The sequence below is a fragment of the Heterocephalus glaber genome, unplaced genomic scaffold (assembly GCF_053883595.1).
Source record: "Heterocephalus glaber isolate CG9 unplaced genomic scaffold, H.glaber_assembly_v1.0 deba00001104, whole genome shotgun sequence".
NCBI classification, from domain to species: Eukaryota; Metazoa; Chordata; class Mammalia; order Rodentia; family Bathyergidae; genus Heterocephalus; species Heterocephalus glaber.
This window is the reverse complement of record NW_028258193.1, coordinates 1,865,637-1,887,082: the sequence shown is the minus strand read 5'-3', so window position 1 is coordinate 1,887,082 and position 21,446 is coordinate 1,865,637. Positions and strand designations below refer to the sequence as shown.

Here is a 21,446-nt window from a genome sequence, read left to right as displayed (position 1 = left end):
GAGGGAAGCAGCTCAGCAGGCCTGGAATTTAGAAAGAGGAAACCAGGGGAGGGGTCTAGACTGCAGCAGGTCACTAAGCACTGCTCACCATGCAGCAGGAGGAGGACTTAGCTCATGTATGGACTATGAAGGAAGACCCCATGCATAATAAGTGAATTTTCATGTTAGGTGTTTTGTGATGTTGTCTGTCCCATCGGAGACAGTCTTCTTCATCATGAGAGTCTTCAGGTTGCCCCAATTTGGCAGGGGCCTACGGCTTGGGTGAGATGGGTCTGAAGCTCTGAGCGCTATCTGTATCCCTTCACCTTGGAGAGGGAAAAGGTTCCCACCATCTGACCTAGAAAGGAACATGCAGTGTGGAATCAGTAATGACTGAGAGTGATGGCTGTGTTTAGATGTCCCCCAAAGCACAAATGGGGCATTTTCTGCAATGAATCCTGGTGCAATGCAAGGCTCAAGGCCATTAGGATTAAGGGTGTGAGTGCTCCCCGCCCTAAGTAGTCTGCAGAAGATAAAAGGAGCAGAAAGACTGTTGAGGGCTCCTCCTTTGCTCCCTGGTTCCTCTTGTTGCCCTGTGGACGCCATCAGCTGTTTCTCCTCTGCGATGCGCCTCTGCTATACCACCCTGCCTTGGAGCCAGACAATTATGGACTGAAACTTCTACAAATTGAGCCAAATAAATTCTTTCCCATTTAACTTTGGGTGTCAAATATTTTGTCTCAGCAATGAGAAAAGTAATTAGACACTTCTTTGGGACCAATCACCAACCATACCCTGCAGCAACAACAGGAGGAACTGCTTATGGATTTGTTTCTCAAGAGTTTATGTAAAACTGAACAGAGGAAAATCTCCACAATTTTAAGTTACATTTAAATTCCAACAAACAGACGATGTAGTTTCTCAGAATCCGGACTGTAAGCAAAGGTGACCTTAGCCAGCCTGTTAAGACACACTCGCGTGTTCAGTGATCCATCCTGAAAAGGCACACCGCCTTTCTTCCGCTGTCCTCTTCACACTAACCTGGCTTTATTCAGTGTTCCATTAACCTGGGCTGATGCATGCCTATCTAGAAACAGAGAAAGCCAGCCCGACTTGAGCCTGGGTCTCTAAGTTCCCCGGGAGCCTCTGCAGACCCCCTCTGCTCAGGCCGGAGCCCATCTCGGCAGCTCAGCCTTGCTCCGCACAGCCTGGGGCCCAGCCTTTCCCGTTCACTTCTGGGGAACATTCACTTGAAGGAACTGAGACGGGTCCTGGCATTGCTCTTTGAACAACTCGTTTAAAAACAGGAAAAGCAGGCATCATGGTGCACACCTGTAATTGAGGCAAGACCTCGAGTTCAAGCCCAGCCTGAGCAACTTAGTGACTTAAGCAGACCCTGTCTCAAAGTGAAAAATTGAAAAAGGGGGCCAAGGATGCCAGTCAGTGTGATGCCCTGGACACGATCTTCAGTATCATCACCTCCACCACCACCACCAACAGCAACCAGGAAATGGGAGCCAGACCTGTCTTTTACTGAATCCTTAATCACTTAAGGGCTTAACTATAATTTTTCTTAAGTACTTTCTGATTATAATCCTATTTTAAGTACTTTCTATTATTTGATTGTTCTGAGTGTACTCAAGTGGACAATTCCCCAGGAAGTTCCTGATGAAAAATCTCAGGCCCTCTTCTTCCGCTTCTTTGGATGTCAGGGCATGCTCTTCCGAGCTCTGCTCAGGACACTGTCTTGGGTGTGGTTCTGGGACCTGCAGATGTGCACTACCGCTTGTGAAGCATCCCTGGATGTAGATAGGGCAAGCGTAGGGGCCCGTAACTGTGCCTTTCCGGTGCTCAGGGAGGAGAAGGATTTCAGCGGGGAGGAGAGTTCATAGCAAAGGTTTGGATCAGACAAGGACATGTGGCGTCTGAGAGAGCAGGTGGCTCCCCATGGCTTGCTCTTAGCAGGTCTGTGGGAAGAGCACCCTCGCCTAGATGGAGACCTAATGTAGAGCCAGCACTGAAAAGGACACTGTGCCATGCGACATCATCCTAGGCACCATGGGATCTAACAATAGTTTTCAAAATGTTCATTTACACAAAGCTGGAACATACATTTCCAGTGCACGCTGCAAAGCATCCCTGGCATCCAGCCATGGCCTCTCCTCTGGAAGGCAGCAGAGGTGCCTCATCCTTCCCCAGCTGTGACAGCAGCCAGCACCACAGGCACCCATGCAGCAGAGCCTCCCGCCTGTTCCAAGGGAGCCTCCACCTTCACATTGCTCTCAAACCTCCAGGTGCTCCTAAGAACCGATCTTAATGACTAGAAACTCAGATTTCTGTCCCTCAGCCTGTGTTACTAATCCTAATCCTTTATTACTTTTGCTGAGGAGCTATAAGTTTCCTTAAATAACGTGTTCCATGTTTTTAAGCCTCAAATTTGATTTTTCTTCAAAAATAAGCTAAAGGAGCGACTGTGCCTAGAGACCCTGGCTGCAGGCACAAGGGCATGTCTCGGGCCAGCTCCTCTCCCAAGTGGCCTGAGTGGAGCCCCACAGATGTCCCTGTGGTCATTTCCAAGGACCCGGGGAGGTTCAGGGTACTTCACATGTGGAATTGCTGCTGGGAAGTGGGTGGTGGGTGTTCCCCACAGCTGGGAGAGAAGGCATCCAGAAATCACCCCATTCCGGTGGTGTTGCTCCTGGGAACCTGTAAGAGAGGAACAGTAAAGAGCAGGGCTGTGCAAGAGGTCAAGGCACAGGAAGGAGATGGAAGGAACCATCCCCATCCCAGTGCACTTTTAAAACCTGGGTACTTGAAAACAAGTGGGCTAAGTGTCATTAAAAATATGACACAAATTATTTTGCAGATGTATGTATAGATCTCCCTCTCTCTATCTATTATATATATTCTCTAAGCACCAAAGAGAACATTTTAAGAATGAGAGAAATAAGCCTAGCTCTGTGTGTCTGCTTGTGAGTCATTTCTGATCTAGAATCAGAACTGCTTTCCAGCCCTGGGGTGTGCTGATTGCTTTTCAGGTAGATTTCAGCAACTCAGTGGAAAATGTACCATTTCCAGATGGTCTGAAGCCCCAGGGTCACCCACCACTATGGCCACAGTGAAAAGCACACGGGGTGGAGAGGGCTGTAAATTTCTGAAATACTGCGGGATGAAGGCTACTCAGTAGTGCCTTCATGTGGGGTAAGAGAGACATGTGCCCAGCCTGTCTCCTCTCTCTAGACCTTCTGCTCCATCAGCCTTCTGTTGTAGAAAACGCTTGTACATGTGGGGATCTCGTTATGACCCCGAGGGGTCACTGTTTGGCCTCCTCTCATAGCAGAGGCAGTACAAGCTCTGCCTGTCATTCATGGCAAAGAACGAGCAGGTCCGTGCAGCTTCGGAAACCCATGTCTCTGGGTCCCCAGGGGTGCACGGGTGCCACTCGACATTCGCGCTGTGCTCCTCACCCCCATTAGCAGGGCACTCTGAAAGGGCTGAAGGCCTTACACAGAGCACTCCCACCGCCACCGAAGGGATTCGTACTGCACCTGAGCTGCTTCAGGCCGTGAGTTCTAGTTAGAATTATGTTTCATTATATTATTGCCATTAACTTATCATTGTAAATATTTTAAAAATCTGACCTAAAATACATATTTATTTAAAATAGTCTATCATATGTTTCATCCTTGGTGGCTTCATATCTGAAAACTTTCTAAATTTTAAGGTATATTTCAACTCATATACAAAGACAAATGGAAGAAAATAGGAGAAAGAAAACCTTTTGTTATATACATTTCCTTAATCAACACATATTTATATTCTGTAAGTTCTGGTAATCTGTTTGAAAAACATCTTTTTGAAAAATATGTGTAAGAACAACAGTAGTTACCTAATTAAAGGGAATAACTCAATAAATAAGATGCATTCCTTTGCACACAAGCTCATTGTTATTGATGAAAAAGCTGATTATTGGATTTCCTAAATACTATAAATTGTTTTAATGCTTATCTGTCAATTTGTGAGCCATTACCCAATGATAAAAAGACTTTTCCCTTAATAGCTCTATAAGCAGAATATTTTAGGAACACAATATAGCAATTCAGAAACTACTAAGGTACTCATTTTCAGTGCCTTTTTTTGCACATTCATACCTATGCAGATTGTTTTCATTTTAATTAACCTGGAAGTAACTTAAAATAAAAAAAAGGAAGCAGGAGAAAGGTGTGTGAACAGATGCATAACATTGTCATGGTCCACATGCAATAAATTCATGTCTACAATCACACTTCCTGCTGCTGATTCCAAGTATGTGTGGTCTGAGGCAGATGGAAGCCAGAACTATCCAATTCATTCTGTTCCCAAGCAGTCATATCATAAACTGTGCTATTCAGAGTACATTAAAGACTGAAATGAGATTCCTCTTTTCGTGAAATTTCCATTTATTCTTTTGTTTGTTTGTTTGTTACCAGGGATCAGACTCGGTTCCTTGCACTTGCGCAGCAGGTGGCAAAGCCACTGAGCTAAATCCTCGGCCCTTTTCCCCCTTATTCTTGTCATATGAGTGTGTGGAAGAGGAGAGGTTCTTACTTTGTGATTGCATTGAGGAAAGCCAGGATTTTGTGATGAAATCCACAATCCACCTGCCCTTAGTGAATGAAGGTGCGTGGGACACAGTGCAGGAACTGCAGCTCAGTGGATTCAAGTGCTGGGAGAAAGGTGCAAGTTATCCATCCCTATTCAGTATTGTTCTCTGTTGTTTGCATCCTGTATCACACTTGATCACAGCTCAGTGAGGTGGCCATTTCTTTGCATGGGGTTGCCCATGCAAGGATAGAAACTGCTGTGGAAGTTGGGTATGCTCTGCTGACGCTAACGTTGCCTGGACTTCCTCTCCAGCACAGTGCCCGGCCAACGAAGTCCGGACAGAATCGTCTGGTGTAATCCTCAGCCCAGGGTACCCAGGCAACTATTTTAACTCCCAGACGTGCTCTTGGAGTATTAAAGTGGAACCAAGCTTTAACATTACCATCTTTGTGGACACCTTTCAAAGTGAAAAGCAATTTGATTCACTGGAAGTATTTGATGGTAAGTTTCTTCAGTTTCTGTATAGCAATGACCTATAGACTATTAATTAGTAAAAACATTATTCTAATGTTTAGTAACACAAGGGTTGGATATATTTTCCAATTAAATCCCATCTTCTCCACAGGATACAAAACAAAACAAAAATTGAATTACTGTGGGACTTAGGCATTCTTGGAGATCAAGTGATCTTAGAACAACATCACATTATTGTTAAGGTTGCAAATTCTCAGAATGTTTAAGACATACTCTCCACATGAATTGAATTTTTAACCACTCTTTAATTCTTTAACATGGGGATTCAGCAGATGATCTCAAGCAGCTCTTCCTTCCTTTATAAAGTACAGTATTGTATTCATCCGCAAGGTATTTTAGAAAAGGTAAGAACTCCAGAAGTATTTTAATCACTCTAATGGTGATTTTACTTGAAATGTGTGAAAATAATGACTCCCAAAGACTTGTAGTTGGTAAGCACTCAGGCATCTTTAATGTACATTTTTTTAAAAATAGCTAAATACATTTAAAAAGATGCTAGTACTAGTTTTAATGATGGTCTTTTGATTTTTATATGACTTGAATGGACATTATAATTTAGTGTATATGGTTGAACTGTCAATTTGTTATTTTGTTTTTTGGTATTGGGGATCAAACACAGAACCTTGCACTTGGCGAGGCAGGCATGGTGCCACTGAGCTAAATCCCTGGCCCTGAACTGTCAATTTGAAATGGAACTGATGTTAATATTTGTCTTTGTATAGAAGCCTCATCTGACCCAGCAATGCAGACTAGGGTACAATTAAGGCTAAACATAATATTACCGTTTTCTTGTGTTTTGAGAGATTTGTTGCTGAGTTCAGATGAGTCACCATCATCTGATTAATTCTGTCTGTGTCTGTGTTTCACTGACTTGGTGGGTCATAGTCAAGTTCTTGTAGGGCTACACCCACATCAATCAGTGTATGTATTTCTGAAAATTAGCTACTAAATTGGCAAGCAAACTCATGTTTTTATGCGTAGAAATGGAAGACTAGAGAGTATGCGTTCGCTTGCACAAGTGCTGAATGTATGTCCGAATGGATATACACTCATGAGGGCTTTTCCCTCAGTCTTTAAAATGAAGAAAAATAACTGGTTAGCCAAGTGCAGGAAGTGGACTTGTCCTGTAGATAAGGAAGTGAAATGACTGTAATCCTGTGGCCTATTAAATGTTGCAAAAATACACAAAAGGAAACAGCCCACTACAGGCCGTGCATGTGTGCCCATGTGTGTGTTTGTGCCTGAGTACATGTACTTTCCTGTGCATGCCATATATAATTACATATGTGTAAATACTTAGTTTAAATGTGTGCATGGAATAGAGCTGACAAGATTTTATGCCTCTTAATTTCAGGAGCGAAATTCTTGTCAATAAGTTATGCACCCATTGCTTACAATCCAATCTCTCAAAACATCCATGGATCACACAACAACAGCAGAGTAGATTGTAAAGGCAATAATTGTAACAGTCGCTGTCAAAATTATCAAAGATGCATGAGTAATGTTGTTCTGCTCTCAGAGATTTTTCTATAAAATGAAAGGTCAGAGTTTTATGTGAATAATGTTTTTAAGTGATGGCATTTTTGCTGCAGCAAATGTCATGTCTGTCTCTTGTTGGTGAGACACGGGCTCCTTTATGGTCCATGAGTGGACTGGAAAGCATTTCGAATGTATTGATTTTAAACCTTATCAGCCAGGAGTGTATTACTCTCTGGGGCTCAGGAGTGGAGGCCCTGCACTTTGGCAGGATAGGACTTTTATCATCACAAACCTGGTTGACAGTGTCAGGATAAAAACTGTCTTTGTCTGTCTTGGGTACGTGGGCCCCTCCTCCCCTCTGTGGGCTGTGTCAGTGCCTGGCACAGGGTGCCGGCTTCACAGAAGAGCCCTAGAAAGCACTTCGCATTTCAGACAAGCAAACAGATGGGCAGCAGTGAGGGGTTCGATGTGGGATTAACAGCACCTGAAACTTTGCTCTTCTAGGCAGTCACTAAAATGACATTTCACAGTATCGTAAGTTCAGGTCAGTTAACTTCCCAGTGGCATTGTACTTGAAAATATGCATTACCTCCTTAAGGAACAACAAGCTGTACGCGGGGTGTGCACTGGCTTTGTTCAGTTGCACGGCGCAGCCGCCCTTTGCCAGGTGTCACGGTGAGAGCTTCTCCTGTCTGCTGGTTGCCTTCATTCCCGATGCCGCTTTCTGCATGTGATTACCAGAAAGTGGCACCACAAAGTGGCACAGATGTTAAGCCACAGGAGTGACTGTCTCACAGCCCTGGAGGCTGGAAGTCCAAGGTCCAGGTGCCGCAGGGCTCGTTCCTCCGGAGTCGCTCCTGGGCTCGCCCTCTTCTCCTCGTGTGCTCCCCTGCCTGCCCCCTGGTGTGTCCCTGTGTCCCCATTGCCCCTTCTTCAGGACCCGGTCCGCTTGGAGGCCCAGCCCAGCCTATGAACTCATTTAACCTGCCCTCCTCCGTGGAGACCCTACAGGCAAATGCAGCTGCGGAGGGATGGGAGCAAGGCTTCGGCCTGTGCCCGAGGCCAGCACCATTGAGCCTCTGACAGTTTTATGTGGGAAAATCACCGGCGTAGGCAGTGAATGAAGTTGTGATTTCTCAGTATCTTTGTGCAAATGAAATTCTATGTGCAACTCTCAAAGATAGGCATAGCTTCCCAATAACCCTTGTATTGTGAACAGCAGCAACAGCCGCACTGTCCCTCCTAACTGCATTTCCTGGGAGTGAACTGTGAGATGAAGGGAGGCTTTTGAGACCAGGAGATAATGTTGCAGTCGCTAGGAGGCATGGGAGTGTGAGGGCAGCTTCTGCATTCAACACAGCAGTTTCTGCCGTGGACCACGCACAGCGACACAAGTCCACACCGCGCTGCTGCACTCGCTTTTGTTAACTGCACACTTCGCATTAACTTGTTGCTTAAAACTTTTTTAAAAATTTCAAAAAAATAGGAAAATTAAAAAAATGTTTGTAGATAATGGATTTTAGGGTTTTTTTCCAAATTGATTTACACCTGTTTTTAAGAAGCAGCGAATCACAGGGCCTTGTGGCAACCACCGGGCACAGCCCCTGTCCAGCTGCTGGTGTACTCCGGGCTCATGGGGCCCAGTTTCCTAATTACTCCTTGTTCCGCCTCCCATCGACCTGCCCATCTCTGTCTGTCCACCCACCATCATCCAGCCACACACACGCAGTATGCTGGACGCTTGTGAGTTTTTATACCATTGCAGTATTTACCTGCAAGTAGATTTTATTAGATGTCAGTATACCATTCCCAAAATTACCGATACAGATGTATCGGTATATGCTGATACGTATATATCCAGAGAGAGAAATATACATTTCATATATATATATATTAATTTTAGATTCTGTAGTAATTTAACTTCCAGTATTTTCATATAACTCCAAACTATTAGTTGGTGTCCAAGATTTACCAGGAGAAATAATGCTGGGATACGTAGTTCTTGCTTTATAAAGAACACGTCTACACAGGTACTCGAGTTTAAAGAGATATGATCACATTTCTAATTTTACTAGGTATTGGTAAGTTACTGTCAAAGAGCCTGTCATTTCTCACACCTCCGCTAGTATCACAAAGCAGTTTCCATTGTCCTGTGTCCTCACAGTATGGTCAATACTAACGATATAGAAATCACCCTTAATTGTTTAAATCCAGCTGTTTTATAGCATGGTTTATTTAAGTATTATGTCCTTAATACCCTACGCGCCTCAAATTTTTCTAGGTTGTTTTATTTTTATCAAGGAATGTGTCTGTTCCTGTTTCCGTTTGAAATCCTTTGTCCTCTTTGGAGATCAGTAGGTGTGCCTCGGCCGTGTGGAACCCAGGTTCAGCAAAGGCCAACGGCGCTAACTCAGACCCGAACCTCTGTGTCCTTCTTCCCTACAGGGTCTTCTGGGCAGAGTCCTCTGCTCGTGGTCTTAAGCGGGAACCACACGGAGCAGTCCAACTTCACCAGCAGGGGCAGTCAGCTCTTCCTCCGTTGGTCCACCGACCACGCGACCAGCAAGAAAGGATTCAAGATCCGCTACGCAGGTGGGCATCGTGGCCAACACTCAGCGGGGCTGCAAAGGCACAGAAGTGTTTAGGTAGAGATTCCAACCAAAATCCGGCCACGAACTGTGGATTCCTAGACACAAGAGCAGCAGTGTGATGGGAAAGTACACTCACCAATGTCTCCAGACAGCACGAATGCACTTATTAATATTTTAGAAGTTATTGTTAAATGATGAACCATCGAATACTGTGGACCAAATGACAGCCCCAAAAGATAAAATATAGCTAAAATTAATATTAAGGTAGGCTTAAATATCATGGGAACAAACAAGTGGAGGCTATTATACTACCGTCAATAAGATCAATGCTGAAAACCTCTGACTGTGAATAGTATATGCATTTCTTGACACATGCATATACACCATAAGTAGTATGTGCATGTATGTGATATGAATATATACATGACAAGTGTTCATATATATGTCTTTCCTTATCACAGTGTGAATTATTTTGCCCTTTTTCAGTATGTATTGATCATTCTCTTTGAACAGTTATTTATATTTCATAAGACATTAGTCACTCAACAAACTATTTAAATCAACCAGTGTGTTTATGATAGGTTAGACCCTATGAGCAATCTGACCCATCCTGGTCTTTACATCACCTACAAGGTAATGGGGAGACTCCTCCAGTTCCTTAGGATATGTTGATTACTAAACAAAAAATCTGTGACACAGAACCCTGCCTGTGCCCATCCAAGGTCCCTGTGCCCAGATTCCAGCTGTGTCCTGAGGCAGGTGCCTTGCCCATGTGAAGGGGATGGTGTCTGCACATCGGCCACTCCCTCTGTGGCACTGGGCTTTGGGGAGAGGAGCAGCTGGGAGCAGGATGGCTCTGGGTCTGCTGAGGCGGCTCCAGCTTGCCCAGGCTGGAGTCCTTGAGCAGCAAATGCAGCCGCAGGGCTGGGAAGGGCTCTAGATACACAGACAGTGGGGAGAATGCAGGCTCCTCCCTGGGAAGGAGCCCCAAGGCCCAGCCCACCCGCACCCCACAGAGCATTTGAGCATCCATGGAAAACCTTGTTCTGAGACTTTGATGGGTAACCAGACTTTTCAAACCAAATTTATCTCCAGTGTGTAAAGTGGCCAGTGCAGCAGAAATCAGGGTGAACATAACTTACTTTGTTTATCTGAGGCAAATTACCCAGCGGCCTGCCTTCCACAGGATCTCTTCATGTATCACACAAGAAGATTCTCCTTCAGCTATCTCAAGAGATGGTGGCTACAGAATTGTGTGTTTTGCCCTTGCGATATAGAGATAGATGTTTACTATATGTGTTATGTATGAATTCAGGCACAGTTCTCATGTAAAATTCAGTGACTCCTGACCTCTGTTCGAGGTCACACAGTCATTTCCACCGGTGACTAAGTAAAGGGCCTTGAACTCTCAGGCTGAGCTCCTGCTCACAGGGTCACGTGACCGCACACTGCCCCCCCACCTGAGCTTGCTGTTGATTACTCGGGCACAAGCATGATGTAACTGTCATCATAACTGGACGTCGAGGAAGCAAACAGCTGAGCAGCTGCCGTGTTGAGGTGCTTGCTGGCCACTCAGTCAGCTTGGCACGTGGATGAGGGTCCTCACTGACTCTTCAGTGCTGCAGAGAGCACGGGGCGGTGGGGGGGTGCACAACACTGTGGGAAAGTCCACCCGGAAGCCCTGGCCTTGGTCTCCGGCTGCATGCCTCTCCTCAAGGCTCCTGGCTGCTCCATCGCCCTCAGGGCTGCAGGCCAGTGGCCTACACTTCCTGCGCCAGGCCCCTGCGCTCCCTTGGACCTGCACAGCCTGTTCTAGGAGCACAAGGAGAAGGCATATGCTGAGAGCCGATGATGGAGAAAAACAGGGACACAAGGTCTTCGGGCAGAATCAGAGCTGGAGGCTGCCCAGCCTGCACCTCAGGCCAGAAGAGCAGCGCCCCGACCTCGGGCTCTCCCCGCTGCTCTGCGCATGTCTGGGATGTCAGCTTCTCACCTGCAGCCCGACATTCTCTTTTTCCACTACACTGATCCCAGACAGGTGGTTGTCAGGCGCCTGGTGAAGACGCTTTCCCTAAACTGGACACTTCGGCCCATTCGGAGCTTATAAGAGCTTGGTCTGCAATGACCGTGACTAGAAAGTGGACCAGCAGCAGAGCAAGGAAGCAAAAGATCCCCATGCCAGGCAGGTTGGAGCCTGGAGGCCCCCACGAGTGTCTTCCAGGAAGGCACCGCTCCTGGAGCGCATCGGAGCCCAGCTGCCAAGACTCACTCCTGGGCTGGGCTGAGGCAGGAGACTCTCAGCCAGCACCCCAGACTTGCTGTAGGGAACAGCAGAGGGGCTCAGCAGAGCAGCAGGGTGCACTCTGAGCAAAGGACAAAGGCGCTGAGCCTCCTGTTCCGGAGCAGTGAGTCTCCAGTCCATAAATTTGTCCTGTGTATTCCTTGATTCAGGGTGTTCACAGGGTTTAACACACCAGCCCTGTAAGCCCAAGTAAGGTCCCCTCTCTAAATGTGTGAGACGCTATCGGAGTATTACGCTGGGTGGGGAAGATGGCTATTTTAACAAGTGCCTGTCTGCAGCTTTAAAAAGCCTCCCCCCACAGGGGAGGGTAGTGTTACAGAAAGATCTTTCCTGCTCCAAAGCAGTACGTTTCCTCAGAGATGTCGCCAGACACCACATATTAAGAGAGCTGAGCGTCTCCATTATGTGCCGTTCCTGAGGCCTGCTTAGCAATGTGGAGAAAGTTACTGGCCTTGCTTGCAAAAGCACTATATTCTTTCTTCTTCATTTTAATAGTACTTTGGGGTTTTGTTTTGTTTTTTTGGTACCAGGGATCAAACTTGGGACCTTGTGCTTGCAAGGCAGGCGGCAGAACCACTGAGCTAAATTCCTGGCCCCAATAATACTTTTTAATACAGCAAGGAGTTTTGTTTCAAACTGGTGCACTGAGCAACCCGGAGCACCTTCCCAGGTGACCGAGGAGATTGCTTAAGTGACAGCCTGGCAGGAGAGCTAGGGAGATGGTGTCAAGCCCTAGATGCTGAAGTCAGGACCCTGCCTTCTTGGTGAAGCCAGCTGCAGCCACCTGCACTTCAGAGGAAGAGAGGGGACTCTGCGCTCTTCGGGATGCTTTGTAGAATAAGTTTACATATTGATGCTGATTTCTCTTTTTGCTGGAGATTGAACATGGGGCTTTTTCCCTGAGCCGCCTCTCCAACCCTTTACATTATGTTTGTTATGTTTGAGGCAGGGTCTCATTAAGTCACCAGGTTGAGCAGGCAGGGATGCAACTTGCCATGTTCCTGCCTCAGCCCCCAGAGTGCAGGGATTACAGGTGCATCACCATGCCCATGCCGTGCTCATTTCCTACTTTTTAAGAACTGCAGATTTCATTTGTGTCACTCTCCCCAAGGCCAGTGGCCCTGCCTTTCTTTGTGACTCGCATGTGTGTGTTTGTGTGCCCTCAGCCCCGTACTGCAGCCTGACCTCCACACTGAAGAACGGCGGTGTTTTCAACAGGACGGCGGGGGCCCTCGGCAGCACAGTGCACTACTTCTGCAAGCCGGGGTACCGCATGGTGGGCCGCAGCAATGCCACCTGCATCCGGAACCCCGTGGGCATGTACCAGTGGGACTCCCTCAGCCCCATCTGCCAGGGTAAGACCTATGTGCCACACCCGGACCTCTGTCCTGTTCTTACCTGCCCTCTCTCTAAGCCTGTGACATGCTGACTGGGCAGCAGGTGAGGGGAACGCGAATGTGCGTGAACCCTGCCGACACTTGGGTGGGGCTGCTCAGTGCTAGGGCCTGAATCCAGGGAAGGACGTCCACCAGATCCATTCCGGTCCTCACTCGCATGTCATCAGGAACCGAAACGTGTGCCGTCCAGTTAAGATCCAAAATGATTTTTCTTGATCATTGTAATAGTTAAAGTAATGCACTGCTAGAAAACTCTTTCCTTATTTTAGTTTAAATGACCAATGCTGAACCGCTTAGAGCTTTCAGTAATAGCAAACAGCCTGCTGCACTTCACCACCACTGCTTTAAATTCTCCTCCTTTGAGGTGAAATTTTATATTTGATTTCTCTTTGCTCATTTAATTAGGATTCCTTAGCAGTTTCAACACTCCAGGCCTGATTATCTGTCGTGTGCATAGAAACCAAGTTTTCAAGTAAAGAATTCTAATTTTGATTAAGGTTGGAGGCACGCAGTGGTCACGGGCCCTGTTCTGAGACTTGTGTTTATGGTGAGGCATACTAGCTTTGGAAAGTCAGTGGGACTCACAAGAGGGGCTTGTGCTGGCTTCTGTCCTGCCTTCCGTGTGGGGCATTTGTTTCCTAGCGCTGCTCTGAGGTGGTGATCGCTTCTTGTCCTGCTTGCTGTGTCTTTACCCATAAGGACACCATCAAATACTTAGCTTGTATCATATGCATTTCACCCCCAAATTTCTGCCTAATTGACGTAAACATAATGATAAACCCACACAGCCTGTCTTAATAGGGAAGGTGAAATTTTTCTAAGAAGGCCACTTGCTTTTTCTTTCAGAAGATGGTGTACTTTTTTCATTTGCTCCGAGTGTTCTTAACTCGGTGACATGGGGATCTGTGGCAGCCTAGACTCGGAGGGGTGAGTGCAGGACCCAGGAGCCAGGAGGCCTGAACTGGCCCCTGGAGGCTGAGTGGGTCAGATCCTGCGTGGAATGTGAACTCAAGGCAGACCCCAGGCAGCACTGGACAAGCCTCCAAGGGGCCTTAGGGCAGCATCCAGGGGTGTGGGTCTGCCTTCCTGAGAGCTGCCCTGGAGCTGGCTTTCTGCAGACCCAATGACGAGGCCAAGAGGGCGGCTCCCTCCCTGCTCCTGGGCTCCCAGGGCCAGGCACATCGGGCATCGACAGGGGCAGGTCCCCTTGCTCACACCAGTGAGCTGGTGTGGTCTCCTTCCTCCTTCATAAATGTCGACCATCACGGAGGGAGCTTGAGAGCACCCTGGTTCTGCATAGCATGTGTATTGACACAGAGCGGGGCCGAGGTGCCTGGCTTCTTATTAGCAATCCTGAAAGTGTGCATCCAGAGTGCAGCCCGCCTGGCCATCCCGGGTATAAGCCAATGGTTTCCTGTCAACACAAATTCCACCTGAAACGAAACCCAGGAGACGCCAGCTCTGGAGGTAACCTGTGCTTCGATGCTTAAATTCCTTTACTGTGGAAGAGGTTTGTGTTGTGTTTGGTTTGGTTTCTGTTTTAGTCTTTTCTTAGTTACAATTTGTGTAAAATGACTTATTAACTACAACAATCTGAAAATACTCTCCTCATGTATGAGACTGCAATGTTTAAAATAAAACGAGAAGGTAGTAGAAAGTAGCATTTTTGACCATTTTAATTATATGGTACAATGAAGCAATTTGGCATCTAAAAATAAAATTGAACCTGTAAAATAAGTAGTGCAAACTATTATTTGGATAGGAAAAGGTTGCCAAGAATGAATTCTACAAATTCTAAGTAGAGTGAAATGGTAGATCGCACACTCCCAGTTTATAACCCCAGGGTCCGTTAGGTGTGCCTGAGGATTTAACTAAATAAATGCGTGACACGGGCTGTGAGCGTCAGGTTTCCCAGCGCGTCATGACCATGACGGGAGCTGCTGCCCGCTGTGCAGGGCTGCATCCCTGTGCTGCTGACGGCTGCAGGCTGCTCCCGGGGGACCTCAGCTGCCTCACGGGAGGCGCGGCACCCTGGGTGGTCTCTGCTGCCCCGTCCTGATCCAGACCCCTGTCCTGCAGACGCACAGGGCTCCCTGAGGGTCCCAGGCATGGACTCATTTCCTTCCGGGCTCTTGGTCCAGTCCTGAGGAAAAGCACCGTGGATTCCCGTGGCTTCAGTCGTCAGGGCCAGGACCTGGAGAGCACACGCGCGCGCATGCACACACTGGGCTGTGCAGAGCGAACGGCACCTGCTCGGCGTGGGAATCCAACTCTTCATGCGCCTTCTCTCCACAAGCCTGCCCAGAGACGGTTGTTCAGAAGGTACAGACTGGGAGAGGATGGAGCTAGAGCAGGACGCCGGCAGGAGAGGCCCTGGGAGCCACACGTGTACACACGGACCAAAACGCCACGTCCTGGTCATCCTCACCAACCTGACACCAACGATGAAATACGCAGAATTCAAAACCTTAGGCTAAATCGGAAACTTTAATGGAGGCACTCAGATTAAGATATATTTATTGCTATTATGTTAAAAATGCAAATATCAAGGGAACTCTATTTTCTGTTAGGCTGTTAGTATCTTGATTTACTATTAATTTATCGTGGAAACATATGCCACAGTTACATAAGTTTTTACTTCAGTTTTATGATAGCTGAAAATGTGGGCATTCTCTAAAAAACCCCCACACCCTTGTTCAGAGAGTTCACACATAGGTGTGGTCATTGGCAGCCTCTCGGAAAGGCTTGGCCATCACTGCAGCAGGGCCCAGCGCCACGCCCGTCCCCTGCAGCAGGCAGGAAACCTCTCCTGTGATCGCTCTGCCACCTGCGTCTGCGTTAGGTGTGAGCCTGGGAACTGAGAGTCTCTGGCAACAGGTTTGCCTCTGGGTTCGTCCCCGTGGATGAAGAGGGGAGGCAGGGCCCCTGGAAGACTCAACTGAAGCTCAGGGGCCTGTTGCTTTCTGTCCCTGGCAGATGTGAGTCGACTTCGGGTTTTCTTTTCTTTCTGAAGTGCTGGCCATTGATCCCAGGGCCTTGCTCCTGGCAGCAGAGTGCTTCACCAGGAGCTACAGCCCCAGCTTGGTGTGAACCTGTTCACGACCAACCTAGGCATGCGCTCCTGTCTGCCCTGGAAGGTAGACCTGCAGGGGCGTGGTGGGTGAGCCCTGTGGGTCTGTCTAGAGCAGGGGACTGAGGAGACCCTGCTGCACCACTTTAAAGCCACTGTAAGCACTGGACAAGCAGGTGGGCAGGCAACCAGGTAATGAGAATATGTGGCCATACATCTGCAGCTCTGCGTGGCGCCCCGAGAGAGGCGAGAAAGGTCTGGGTGACTGAGGGCCGTCGGTTGTGAGGGGCATCTGGTCCAGCGCTGGACAGAACCATGTGAGCACGAGATGCCCTGGGCGCCCTGCTCCTGGGACCTGTGGGCCGCTGGACCCACTGCAGCCTGAGCCTCATGGGGCAGCATTTGCCTCTCTCAGAAAGGATGTAGTTGCTTAAATCAGTTTAGGGTGCTGAGCACATCTTTGTTTTTCACCAGATATTTGGCTTTGTTAGTTCAATAAAGACCAGTTCCAAGGAATAAAATAGTAATACTTTAAAAACTAGTGTCTGGGCTGGACATGGTGGTGCACGTCTGTGATCCCAGCACTAAGGAGGCTGAGGCAGGAAGATCACCTTGAGTTCAAGGCCAGCCTGGGCTACATAGCCAGACTCTCAAAAAATGGAAAAACAAAGCAAACAAAAAAATCCCCTGGTATCTGTAGCAATAAATTTCCATCTGGACAGATTCACTACCAGACAAATAACATCAAAGCTAACAAGAGGTCTTATGGGGTCTAGAGCTGCTGCGAATCCTCCGCTCATTTGTGTGGATATTTGGGAGATAATTAGGAATTTATTAACTGATGCAAATGCGGATGTTTTAAGATTTTCACCAGACTCAAAGGTCATCATTGTTATTTTACCTCTATTTGAAAATGAGGGACTGAGCACTAAAAAATAAATATCTCTTTAAAGCCTGTATTGACATATTTAACATTTCAACTCGTTGTAAATTTTTCTCATAATTTGAACAGCATTTCTTTTATTTTTGCAGAAGAATAATACAGTTTATACATTATTTGACTGCACTATGTCCTTAGATTTTTAAAACATTGTCCAGAGGAAAGTTGTGGAAGCTTCGCGGGATGCAGGACTTTCCTTCATGAGTGCGTGGGGTCCCTAGCGTGTTGGGGTCCCCCAGTGCCGAGCAGAGCTCTGTCACCAGAGACCAGTGTTTTGAACTTTACAAAAATCGATACATCTAGGACTCCAACGATATGTGTTGTAAATGTTTTCTCTTAGAGATTGTTCATTTAGTGGCAGAGTGAGTTTTGTTTGTTTCCGTTTTCTTTGACTTTTCGGCAGTGGCCTTTCAGAAGCCAGAGCGGTGCCGTATTTGAGGTGAAGGCTTTCTGTGCTGGCCGGGCCCTGGTGGTCAGGTCCCTGTCTCCGAAGCCGGTTCTGTGCCATGGAATCGGGGCATTTTGATACTTAGCTCTCAAGATTGAGCGGATTCATGTACTGTTGAAGGCATCTTCACTAGAGAGAGCTGTTGCTGCTCACCCCGGCTGGGCGGGATTTGTGTCTCCTGCTCCAGGCCCCGCAGGGCCTGCAGGGCAGGGCAGGGACACTGTCCCCTCAGCTGACCCTGTGGGCTGTAAGCAGCATGCAGACGGAGCAGGAGCAGCGTTCACTGCTGCTCACTTGAGTAATACCTCGGAGCAGGCAGAGGTATCTTGCTGGTTCCAGAGAGCTGCTGGTTGTTGCCTTCCCTCACTTTGCGTGACCTTTTAAACCATTTCTCCCAGCAGAGCTGTCTAGGTTTTCATCCTCCTCTGCCCTGCAGGCTTCATTTTCAGCCTTGAAACCACCGGATGCTCTTCCAGGCAGCTGCTCCACTATCGATACCCTAATCTCACTCTGCCCTGAGAGAAGCCGAGCTAAATTCCCTGCTTTATCTCAAAGATGCAGCCAGACTGGCCCGCCCAGGGCGCGGCTTCCTGGCTGCCCTGTCACAGAGGCCAGTTCCCCAGGCGCAGTTTATGTTAAGGCCCCTTCTCCTCTGAGCCTGGTGCAGGCTGGCTCTCTTGCCCCTGTCTGCTGTTTATTGTGCTTTCCTAGGATTTCTGCAGGCAATAAAGACCAGGAGAAATGAGCTGTCTCCGAAATTACATAATTGCACCTCTGTTCTTAAAGTCTTTAAGGCCGACAGAGAGAAATATTCTCGGCCGACACACAGTTTTCAAAGGGAGTGAAGGGAGTGAGATGCGTGGGTAGGAGAGGCTGCTGGGGCGGGGCGGGTGTGTGATCGTGACCAACTCTCTAAGGTTTACAGGCTCAGGTGCCCGAGTGGCATCACGCACGGAAATAAATGACGAGGCGTCTGAGATAACCTTTGAACCCAGGTCCCTCAGAATCTAAGTTCTTTCCACCGTACCGTGCCTATTCTCCCAGTCTTATGTCTGCTTCCAATGAGGGCATCTTTCAGAGATGTAACGTTGTAATTTTTCTTTTTAATTGAACTGAATTTGTTTTTATTTTATTGCTGTGTTCGCGGCGCATAGTGGTCACACTCATCGCAGGGCTTGCACCCCCGTGTCATGTACCTCGGTTCTTCTTTCCTCCCTTGCCCCCGCCCCCGGTCCAGCCCTTCTCCCCTCCCCATTTACAAAAGCTCTATTTCCATTCTGGCTTCTGTTTCCCCTTGAAATCCCTTTTCCTTCCCCCACCTCTTGTCCCCTTCCCATTTGAGTTCTTGCTACTTCCTCATGTCTAGCCTCTATTTTGCTCATTCGTTATATACTTCAGGTTTCCCACACAAGAGACACAATGCAATATTTAAACGTGGGTATTTGGTTTATTTCACTTAGAATTATGACCTCGAGGTGCATCCATTTACCCAAAAATAACTCACATCTATCCTTCTTTATGACAGAATAGCACTCCATTGTGTATAAATATGACATTTTCTTTAGCTTTCATCTGTTAATGGACATATGGGCTGTTTCCAAGACTTAGCTGTTATAAATTGCACTGCCCTAAACATGGGCATGTGTGGATCCCCGTGGCATGATGTTGGTCTCCAAACAGCAGAACCCATGCCAGGACCCTCAGAAACCAGTGCCCCACTCCTTTGCTGGGCCTGGGTCTCAGCTTGGAGAGTTGGCCTAATATTCCTTTTAATTTTGAAAACAAAACATCATTATCAAAAGTTAGGAGAATGTGTCTGAGTCCTGGAATAAATGAATTAATTGCAGTATTTTCCAAGTCTTAAAATCTTTTAGTTGTGAACAAAAAAATCATGGGTAATTTTTCTCTTAACTTTACTTTTTCATATATGTATTCATCTGCTGCCATGAAACTGAAAGTCTTCCATGTGTCCTGCGTGTGTGTGTGTGTGATAGCTTACAGGCGTTATATCAGCCATGTGCTAAATTACCAGGGCATAAATCCATAGAGTCCACATAGCCCAAACTTTCCAAACTCATCCTGCACATTATAAAGTGAAGTTTATTCGCCCAGAATCAGGCCATGCACCTTATTGGGTGTGACCACATGGCCGGTGTTGGAGATACTAAGTCAGACTGCAGATTCAGGTGCTCCGCACCACGGCTGTCCCTCGCAGCTGACCTGAGTTCTCACAGGCCCAGCCTCTTCATCCCCACACAGGGCTGTGAATTCTACCACCTGCTCTGATTGCAGGATTAAATGAAAACGCTGGCACAGAACCCTTATGATGGCACCGGAGCGTATGGAAGCCTGATTGCAACGAATCTCTGTACCTGACACACGTAGCTGCAGCAGTGTGGGTTTTCAGGAAGCCCTGGGAGTTCTGTCACATGTCTGCTTAAAGTCAGTCGTATTCCAGTAAATAAGCCAGTAACACATCTCTCTTCTTTCTCTTGATAATTGAATCAGGGGCTGAAAGGGGCTGAGTAGTGTTTTGTATGTACTGTGCACATAGTCTTTGGTTTTAAATGCTTCACAGTTTTCGGAGAATGGAAATGCAGGGTTAGCTTATAGGCTGGGTGTGCACAGGGTGCAGGTAAGTCGGCCCTGCATGGTGTCCAGCAGGCCCCGACACAGATGGTGGGGCAGGGCCCAGGCCAACGGTGCCAGGCACCCTATGGTTGGTGAGTTGCAGCTCAGACATCCCGCAGAGCAGGTGAAATTCCACTCCACCACCTTCTAAGACCCAGATGCTTCTTTACCAAGTTAGTGATGGATTTCCTCAGTCCATGCTTAGCCTACAGAGTACTCCAGAGCTTCCCGTTCCTGACATGTGGGAAGGATTTAGGCAGCAGTGAGTGAGAATGTACGCAAAGTGCAGTAGTTGCTGGACAGGGAACTGTGCACAGTGTGCAAAGTAAGTTTCTCACGCCGGAATCCAGAGTCCGAGGAACACAAACAGCAACGGAATCAGCCATGTCCCTGGCACTCCAGAACTCTCTGCTGCAGGCTGAAGGTGATCGGTGTGGAGAAGTGAGCATGGTGTGGAGCACTCGGCGTATTTCAGCAGTGAAGGGGCTTCCTCATCTGCTGCTGGAGTGAGGAAGGCGAGCTGCTCAGGGCAGGGGGGAAGGCCAGCACAGAGCTTCCTGGTCCTGCCTGTGGAACCTTGAAAATGAGGGCGCCTAAATCAAGTGGAGGCAGAGGGTGAAGACGGTCAAATGCCCTGTGTTCAGCGGGCACCTGGCTGGCAGGGAAGAGCACACTACGTCTTCCACTGAAGAGACTCAGCATCCACTTCACCTGTGACAGGCACAGTGTGGAAAGGGCCATCCCTGACCGACCAAGCAGGGCGGACGGGGGAGACGGATGCGTGGGCACCGGAGCACTGCAGAGCAGTCCTGAGGGCACCCAGGGCCAGGCTGGCGGTCGCAGGCAGCTGGCTTTCTGAAATTCTCAGAGTGGAGAGTCCAAACCTGGAAGAGAAGCGAGCCAGTCAGTTTAAACGACACCTGTCACTCACAAAGTGTGTGATGGCAGAAGTGCACTCACACAGTCTAGAAAAATAAGCCGTGGGGATGCAGGTAAACTGCAGTTTACAGAAGTGCTGCACACCTCTTGTCTTCTTCCTTAAATGCATTTCTGTGAATACATCGATTCTAAGTCCACAACAGTTAAGTGAAATCATACTTCAGCGGTATGACGTTTCATCATTTCACATTCAAAAGCCTTAATAAAATGCTAAAACTTGGATTTAAAATATTTATTTATCCATTTCCATATCCTTGATTACTTGTTTCTAACTATTAGAAAAATGCAGACATAAATATCCTATACAAAGAAAGAACAGAACAGATAGGTAATTGGAAACAGTAGACAAATCTTTTGCAGAGGGGGAGGGGACCAGGACATGAGGGGAGAGGGAGTGAGGAGGAAGGGAAAGAAAAGAAGTTAGGAGCTCTCAGTGCGTGCGCCAGCTCCCTAGCATGAGTGCAGTCATCGTGTGCTGCAGACACGGACTCAGAGAAACAAAGCTTTAAAAACAAAGAAAAGAAATATCTTTGCTTTTGTCCAGTTATCCCC

The 21,446-nt window shown here is 47.5% G+C and overlaps 1 protein-coding gene across 5 annotated transcripts in view; it reads left to right on the top strand.

The window, feature by feature from the left end:
* Csmd1 (CUB and Sushi multiple domains 1) overlaps window positions 1-21,446 on the top strand; it is a 1,515,607-nt gene that overhangs the window by 1,390,334 nt on the left and 103,827 nt on the right. For 4 of the 5 annotated variants that reach the window (XM_021248185.2, XM_021248184.2, XM_021248187.2 and 1 more), the window contains 3 exons: window positions 4,876-5,064; window positions 9,022-9,168; window positions 12,636-12,824. In XM_021248185.2, coding sequence (XP_021103844.2) covers window positions 4,876-5,064; window positions 9,022-9,168; window positions 12,636-12,824 — 525 coding nt within the window. The remainder of the gene's footprint in view (window positions 1-4,875; window positions 5,065-9,021; window positions 9,169-12,635; window positions 12,825-21,446) is intronic. The other variant, XM_087210084.1, reaches the window with a different exon arrangement.